The 8955-nt window shown below is 35.4% G+C and overlaps 1 protein-coding gene across 2 annotated transcripts in view; it reads left to right on the plus strand.

Moving 5' to 3' along the window:
* Positions 1–6109, plus strand: part of LOC144957754 (macrophage mannose receptor 1-like) — a 96873-nt gene extending 90764 nt beyond the window's left edge. The window contains exons 40-43 of one of the 2 annotated variants that reach the window (XM_078889149.1): positions 3–50; positions 173–220; positions 3490–3603; positions 4595–6109. In XM_078889149.1, the coding sequence (XP_078745275.1) occupies positions 3–50; positions 173–220; positions 3490–3603; positions 4595–4788 (404 nt within the window). In that variant the 3' untranslated portion in view covers positions 4789–6109. The remainder of the gene's footprint in view (positions 1–2; positions 51–172; positions 221–3489; positions 3604–4594) is intronic. The other variant, XM_078889150.1, reaches the window with a different exon arrangement.
* The last annotated feature ends 2846 nt before the right edge of the window (positions 6110–8955 follow it).

An 8955-nucleotide genomic window follows, 5' to 3' on the forward strand; every position in this document is an offset into this window, starting at 1 on the left:
AGTTCCCTTATCAACACCATCTACCGCCGCAACCACTTCATCAAGTAAGGGTAAATCATTTTACTTCGTTTTAATATTTGATTCTAGTAAGTTGACTTTAAATGACCTCGCTTAAATTTCATGGACAGCATAATCAGTGTATCATCCAATTCATCTTTATATTTCTCCACAGCTCCCTTATCAACACCATCTACCGCCGCCACCACTTCATCAAATAAGGGTAAATAATTTTAATTCGTTTTAATATTTGATTCTAATAAGTTGACTATAACATTTGTATAAGATAATTCTATTTTTTTAATGAATTAAAATTATATAGACATGGATGTCGCACATTTAAATAGTGGTCTAGTTATTGAGTGGCTATGTGGTCTGTGGGGCTATGAGGTTTAATCGTTGGTTCTGGGTTCCCTCCTCGCATGGCGCATAGTTGAGTCCTTGGAAAAGCCTCTTTACTCACATTCTCTCGCCGTTCTCACGTGTAAAATGAGCAGGGGCGTGGCTCTATTGTTTCAAATGGTGCCTGGCACCACATCCATGTTTTAAAAATGGATAACAGCATTTTTTTAAATATATAAAACTGAGAAATGGTATATATCGCCTTTTATCAACAGTGCGAAACAGGCTCCCTTTCTGTCACAACGCCTTCTATCCACGCTTTTCTCCCGATTCACACAGTCCGTTGATGACTGTCAGCGACTGTGTACCATGGCTGAGCGAGTGACTGGATTTCCCCACTCAAACAATTGCAAGGAGCGGATTTTTTCTGGCACCATTTAAGGCTATTACTATAATGTACTATAATGTTGCTACATTGAATACCTGAGAAAATGGCTCGAATTTTTACCATCTTCACATACGAGAAAAAACCCGCCTCAGGTGCCGAAAAATTTTTGCTCCAACTCTGTTGGACTGGGGAAAAATAGCTAATGTTGGTCATTTACGTCATAGTCATAGTATGGTAACTTCGACAATCTATATTATTATCGAAATCACGATTATTAACAAGTTCATTTGTTTCTCTCTCTGTGTCGTGATTATTGTATATATTAATTTATTATTATTATTATTATTATTATTATTATTATTATATTATTATTATTATTATTATTATTATTATTATTATTATTATTATTATTATTATTATTATCATTATCATTATCATCATCATCATCATCATCATCATCATCATCATCATCATCATTATCATTATTATTATTGCTGCAAAAATTGATATGAAGGAATGTGAACGAGTTAAGTCAAACATTTCTTGAGAGTGATGCTATATGCTAAATGCATGATCTTCGCGTGAATATGACTTTGTGTGTGTGTGTGTGTGTGTGTGTGTGTGTGTGTGTGTGTGTGCTTGCGCGTTCATCTCACATACACACACACACACACACACACAGAGAGAGAGAGAGAGAGAGAGAGAGAGAGAGAGAGAGAGAGATAGGTAGATAGATAGATAGATAGATAGATAGATAGATAGATAGATAGATAGATAGAGAGAGAGAGAGAGCGAGAGAGAGAGAGAGAGAGAGAGAGAGATATCTTGTATGGTGTCATGTTTGATTTCCGAAGTGGAATGGAGCTGTTTCATGACGTAACTACAGTACTCTTTTAATAGGCCATGGGCTGTTTACATTCTTACGCTTTGTAAGTTTTGAAATTACCCTTTGTTCGATTGACATTCAATGTCTGCATGTGTCCCTTTAGCCATTTCCCTCAGTGTCCAAACTCCAATCAATTTATTCGTTCGTGATTTATATAAACAAACTATTGAAAAGATTTGCAGGAATAGAAACATCACCATGCAAATTTACTTTACAAGTATGTAAGTTTTTTATTTCTTTCTTTTATATTTACACATGTAGCATGTGTAAGTCATTTTCGTCTGGCACCACTTTAAACTGTAAGCATGCCACGTCGCTGAAAATGAGTAAGGTACCTTGTCGTTAACAGTGTTTTCTCTGTTGAAATATTTGTTATATCGCCTAACAGGCGTCATGTCTGGTTCTACGTGTTTACATGTTGCTGTTGGTCATGGACTCTTTGGAAAGCACTTTGAGCTATGTTTGTTCCAGTAGGCTTCAAAGTGTGTCATAAATCCTGTGTTTTGATTGGTCAATAATTTACTGGTTAATTGATCATTTGGCTATTTCTCTTATTCAATAAAATGACCTGATATTTCGAGTTAATATTTTGTCTCCTCTATTCAGAGACCACAAATAGTTGTCTTGTAGTAGTTCCCCTTGTCGTCGCATTGCAGGACTGGCAATAGTCTGGTTACATTTTTAGATGGTGTAGGTGTCACCAGCTTTGTGACATTGCATTCCCTATTGGTCCCGGAATCCCACTCTGGATAGCGCAAATTTAAGTCCTTGGAAAATGCTTTTACTCAATTGTTTTTTTCTCTGCACGACAGAGGTTGCTAGATAGTTCGGAGAATCTACTGTTTATGTTCCTCACAAAAGTATGTCTTGTTATGTTAACTTTTTCTGCACTGTTACAAGCATAGAACATGAGCATTCAAGGGTGAAGGCATTTTAAAGTTATAAAGCAGTCTATAGGGAATGAGATTAGCGGAAGAGTAGCGTCCCTTGATTGGACGTCACCTTACAGAGAGAACGTCAAAATGGTTTTGCGCATGCGTCTCTCTCGTCCTCGCTTTCGGCGAAGTGTCTCATGCCGCACAACCAACAAGACGTTCTCTCTCTAATAACTTTTCCGCTCGTGACTTGCAATCAAGGGACGCTACTCTTCCACTAATCGCATTCCCTATTATAGCCTTATGATTTAAGCCTGTTTGCCTCTTGATGTAGAAAAGATTTTGGTTTTGTGTATGTGAATGGGCAAGTCTTTCTATCTCTTTGCTAGGAAAACACAATTTTATGGTGTGCAGAGATGGGAGGGAAAGCTTATTGTGTATTGTTTTTTTATTTAAAAAATGGGTCTTGAAATATGATTTAAAACATTGAAGTCTTCTGTGGATTGGAAATTTCAAAAAGCCTACAAAACCAAAAGATATTTCCCCCAATCTTTCTGTATATTTAGGGTTAACATAATATTCTAATATAATATTAATACAATATATGTACATCCAAATACTTAGTCATAAAAATATATGGTCAAATGTAAACGGGGTTTATCAGTAAGTAAGGATTGAACAATTCTTAAATGTACATGGAGATGTATCATGAAATGCTGTAAAAAAGCTTTAGAATTAAATACAACAATTTTTAAAACTTAATTCTCTTAGAGAAAACTTTGAAATAATCCAATTAAAAGCAGATACTCAACTACTTGTATTTTCCATCAATATTTCGATTAGATATCATGTTTGGCATTTGAAATGACAACAAAGATGCATCTTTAAGGGGCAGTCTTCCATGTGTTTGTCTTTTTTAAAATGTAGATTTAGATTTGAGCGATCTAAGAAATTTATTCCTTTAAAAATCCTTTTATTCTTTATCTTTTTATTCCCGGTAGTTGCAATGTCTTCAAAACAACCCAGGAAATCTACATCTCCCAGGAAATCAAATACGGTGACTCATTTACCACCTGGAAACCCAAGTCATTCTAAACAGACTAACAATTCTGCAAGTATGTGATCATCATCATCATCATCATCATCATCATCATCATCATCATCATCATCATCATCATCATCATCATTATCATCTTCATCATAATCATCTTCATCATCATCATCATCATCATCATCATCATCATCATCATCATCATCATCATCATCACCCTTTCCAGATTGCTTTCTGTCTTTGTCCTGGAATGTGGTCACTTGTTTGGGATCTACTTTAGAAAAGCGGGAGACAGTCAAATGTATTGGTCATTTTTTTTTCCTTTCCTTGTGAATCATCATCTCTCTGTTAAAAAGTCAATGTCTATTAGATTTTCATATGATATTTTGTAAAACACATTGAACAAACATGAATACAACAACTTCAATAAAGAACAGGCTTATTTATCACGGAATGTTTGGGCTCCAAAACTCTTCCACAGCAATATAATAAGCAAAAAAAAAGTTAACAGTTAACCATCTTTTATGTTGACTAGATATTCAGAGACCTTTTCTCCCATCTGGGTTTTTTGTAAAGTAATTTTTTGGTGTTGCTGACTGGTGGTTTTTAAGTCTGAAATGTTCCCATATTAAAGTTTTTTGTTTTTTTTTAAAATACTTTTTACAGCCCAAAGATTTTAAAAATAATATACATTTTTAAAGAAATTAATTGTATCTGTCTTGCTAAGTGGGATATTGTGCTTGTGTCTGGGTGAGGCTTTTAGGTTGTCTCAGATTTCACACGTGGATAGATTACTCTTAGAATCTAGTTGTTGTAGATAATCACTTTGTCTTACTTTTTCATGTGTCCTTTTACCAGCATATCTACAATCTTTTGACAATCCCATCAGTTTTGTTGTTGTTTTTTTGGGGGGGGGGTTTTGTTTTTTTTTGTTTTTTTGGTTTGTTTGTTTTTTTTTTTGTGGATGTTGCTGACTGAGTAGATGTGTTAGCATCCTAAACCTCTCAAAAACAATTTATTGTACCGTAAGACCAAAATATAATCGATCTTTCCAGGTTTGGGAACATCTGAAATTGCAAGCATCGTTGTAGGGATTGTGTGTTTCCTTGCTTTTGTTATCATCGGTGTCCTCCTCTTCAAAAGACACAAGACCCGCAGCAACACAACGGACGGTGGTTTTGACAATGCTCTTTACGATGCCACAAACAAAGGTGTTGAATTGCAACCCGCCTCCTCTACATCGGCTTGAAATGGTCAAACCGCCTCGGTTTCAATTCCTGGGCCTGTTTCCGTTTTCATGAACGAGGACTATACCTACTTTCTAATCAATTTTATTTTGGTTGTTCATTTATGCAAACCCTTCATTTCAAAATTCCGTACACTCCCAAATCGCGAGCCAATTAGATTCAGTTTTATTTTTAGGTTTTACTCACAAAAATAAGTACTTTCGACGATCTGCATTTATCTTTTTTTTTTTTAAAAAAGCCAGTGTCCAATAGCAACAGGACACTTTTTGCGTCTGTCATTCGTAACCGAAGTATTTTCCTTCGGAATCGAAGCGCTCAATCTAAAAATAGCTGCTATCTTGTCAGCGCTATGATGTATCCTAGTAACTGTACTCAGACTAAAACTTGAGGTCCTGTCTCAGCAAATGACTAAAACTTGGCCAAACTTAGTCCGAAGCTGTCGTGATTTTAGTCTGGGACTTGCTTAGTCGGCTCACATGAAATCCTTGACTAAAGTCAGAGTTAGTCAGCTTTTATTTTACTGTAAAAATTAAATTCTAAATACCAGGTTAGTCCTGGCATAATACCGTTTTGAGATTATATGTCACATGTTTAAATGATTATTCTTTCACCTTTTGGTCTATTTTGGTTTGACTCATAGGCGTCCAAGCCAGTTCAGTTAAATACATTTTTAATATGATTTTGTTTTCATTACGTTATTTTAAATAATGGTCTCTTGGCTATAGGAGGCCACTTCTTACTGTATCTTCCTGCAGCTTTCTGTTCTCATCCTTGTTTGAATATGTGTTTTGAGTAACCACTTATTTTCTTCACTATTTTAGCTAGTCTACTAATCTCCATGTCTTAATTCTTTTAATCTTTGGCATATCTAAACCCTACATTTCTATTCTTGTGACCATCCCAATACCTTCTTATTAGTTTTATATTTAAATGTTAGACTTTATTTCTCTCTTTGAGTAGGAAAGAGAAGAGGAATGGGTTGCTACATAATCAGTCCATCTTTCCTTTGATTGCTTTTCCCTATAATAGAATTTGTAATCTGTTGTTAAATTTGTTCACTATTATGGTCAACGTTGTCTGTATGAGTGAGTGTCCGATGTGTGATTAGAGTGTGTAATTGGCGAGAGAGAGAGAGAGAGAGAGAGACACAGAGAGAGAGAGAGAGAGAGAGAGAGAGAAAGAGAGAGAGAGAGAGAGAGAGAGAGAGAGAGAGAGAATGATCAGTTGGTAAGAGGGAGAGAATGACGATAACGGAATATGTAATAGAAATGCTTGAGGAAGCAAAATGTTTTATTTAAATTAAAGTTGTTCTTTATTGTTCAATATCGAGTCGATTGTAATTATTCCTAATCTACATAATTGGTGCCAAAAACCTAGGATACCGTCAACTGGGGTATCTTTTCCTAAAGGGGAAACTTTGCCTCTTGAATTTTGGACCAACAAGAGATTTAGTTTTGTGGCAATTATTTCCTTTGATAAAAATTCAAGTCTTTTAACTGGTGAAATAACTGCAACAAAGCTGAGATTGTGAAAAATGCCCCAATTTCACAGAGGCAAAGTATCCCCCGAGGGAAACTTACCAAATTTGACGGTACAAGGACTTTTGATTATTATATTCTTGTGAATCGTGAAGTTTAAGTTTTAAATGGATAGCTAGTGAATTTCGAGTAATTCAAGATGGTCGACTTGACCTCGGCGAAACATGAGGAAAGTGTGTCGTTGTTGTTAACAAGGGTAGTAAATAAAGCTAGAAAGGACGACGTGAAACAGAACAATTACAATAGGTACCACAAGAGACAATTTATGAATTTTAAAATGGATTTTTCTTACTATATTCATAAAGCACTCTGATAGTCATGAAAAACACTTTTTAAATTTTGAAAATCCGTACATAAATAACAAAAATTAGAGTAAATTCATTTTTCAAGAACTTAGAATTTTTTTACTTGCCAATTGAGGTAAGAATCACGACTGCACCCAGGATCGACCTAAATAGCCTGAGTGATCAAAGGGAAATAATCCATGAAAAAAAACAAAAATTCGATTTCGAGTGAAATCCCAACCAGAAGTTTTGTATCTGTTTAGTAAGATTTTAAATAGCTCACCAGAGAGAAAAATACACACTGTAGTGATGTTCCTTTGATCAAACATGCTTTTCGTGGACCTAACTATCAGAACACATCATGTTTAAGCTTGGTAAACAATATGAAATGTATAATTGTGAGGTAAAAATATCAACTGTCCATAAAAATCGAACGTTTTGCTTGCAAACCTTTAAAAGCCATTCAATAATAAATTTAAAAGTGATTTAACTGCCCCATACTTCAGACAATCCATCCGTTCCGTAATTCACTCTTTGACAGATAATATAAATTTAACACTAATTTGTCAAGAGTAACTCTGGGATAAATTGCCTCTTAAATTGAAGGCGGGTATTTTCATGAATTACATCCCTTGAATCATAATCGGGATTATTTTTCTTTTATTTTTATAAATTAATTATATCTATTATTCTTATCTATTATTTTTGTTGTGTTTTATTGTTGTCGTGTTGTTTTTATTTGTTTGTGTTTGGCGCCATATGTTTTGGGCAGCATTGACAGCTCTCCATTTATCTCTTTAAGAGCCCATTGTTTTGTAAATTGTTAATAAAGAGTAAACCCGATGAGTCCACATTATTTGTCATCGTTTATTAAATGAAGCTTTCATCCCGTTTGATTATTGTTGTTATTTAAGATAAGATAATAGTAACTTTATTTGTCCACTTCTGGAAATTTACATTGGGGTTAAATTATAATTGACACACGTTCTAGATTGGAAACGATACCCATAAAATGGCAATTCTAAAAAATCATTATCCATCTTTTATTATTATGAAAAGAGTGTTCTCTCAAAAAGTATCCGAATCAATCACTGATTGAATATGAAGCAGACATGCGTGAAGGAAACGTCAACTCTGTAAGTGAGATTCGGTGAGTGAAGCTGGAGCGACTGACAGTCAAATTGCGAAGTGAATCTATAGCTAGATGAAAACAAAACTACAAAGTATTCAAAAAGTATGCGAGTGATACATCCAAAGTTAAAGACCCGAAAGCGAATAGACCCCTAGATAACCACGCCAATGATTGGTAGACATAGCACACTACACAGGTTTTACTATCGATGGTATGTGAATAAGTAAAATACCCAATGTTCTATCGCTTGATCAATAGAACCAACAAAGTAGAACTGTGATGAATAAGTGAGTGAATCCCGGATAACTGGAATACAAGCATTGGATCGCAGGTGTCAACAGTTGGATTCAATAGCCTGATGTCACGTCGCCCAGCAACGGCGGCCATTGTGGTTCTAAACAAAGAAAATCTGTACTTTTTATTCTCCATGGTGGCTAGAACTTTTCATATGTCTTGTGATCAGAATGTATAAAAGTCAAAACATGATCAGATTTATAATGTTTTTTTCTTCCTCTGGATACTCTTTCATGCTCGTCGGAGAAATATTTCATAAGGGCGTCCGCCATTGTTCCGATAGTTTAGAGCCAGTTACTAAATTACCATGCGTCATTACGAGGGAAGTGACGTTACGACTGTTGAAGCGTATTGTGAACACTTTCTTGAGTTGATATGATGACCCTACGACGTAATGGACAATATTTTGCGTTGGTTTGAAAGTATTTCCATAACAACAATGTGTGGCTATGTGGTCTAGTGGTATGACACTCGCTTTCGGATCTGAAGGTCCTGGGTTGAGTCCTTGGAGAAGGCTCTTTACTCACATTCTCTCACCGTACTCAGGTGTAAAATGAGTACCTGGCCGTTAACAGCGTTGTCTCTGTCCCAAAAATTTGTAATATCGCCTGACAGGCGTCATGTCTCGTCTTACATGTTATGTGTTGCTGTTGAGCACGTTTAGTGGATATTGCGCTATATAAAAGCTCAAGTTAACAATGAGCCTATAACGACATGCACTTATTTGCAGGTCTGATAACCTTATTCCTTATAGGCTCATTGTTGTAATGGAACTCCAAAAAAAACCCCCCAAAAAAACGACGCAAATTATTTTCCATTACAACAATGTTAAACTAAGCCAACGTGCACTTATCTGCAGGTCTGATCACCTGATTCCTTATGGGCAAATTGTTGTAACAGAAATCTCAAAATAATGACACA

Source organism: Berghia stephanieae, chromosome 12 (assembly GCF_034508935.2).
Source record: "Berghia stephanieae isolate SIO BIC M18660-M18661 chromosome 12, UCSD_Bste_1.3, whole genome shotgun sequence".
Lineage (NCBI taxonomy): Eukaryota > Metazoa > Mollusca > Gastropoda > Nudibranchia > Aeolidiidae > Berghia > Berghia stephanieae.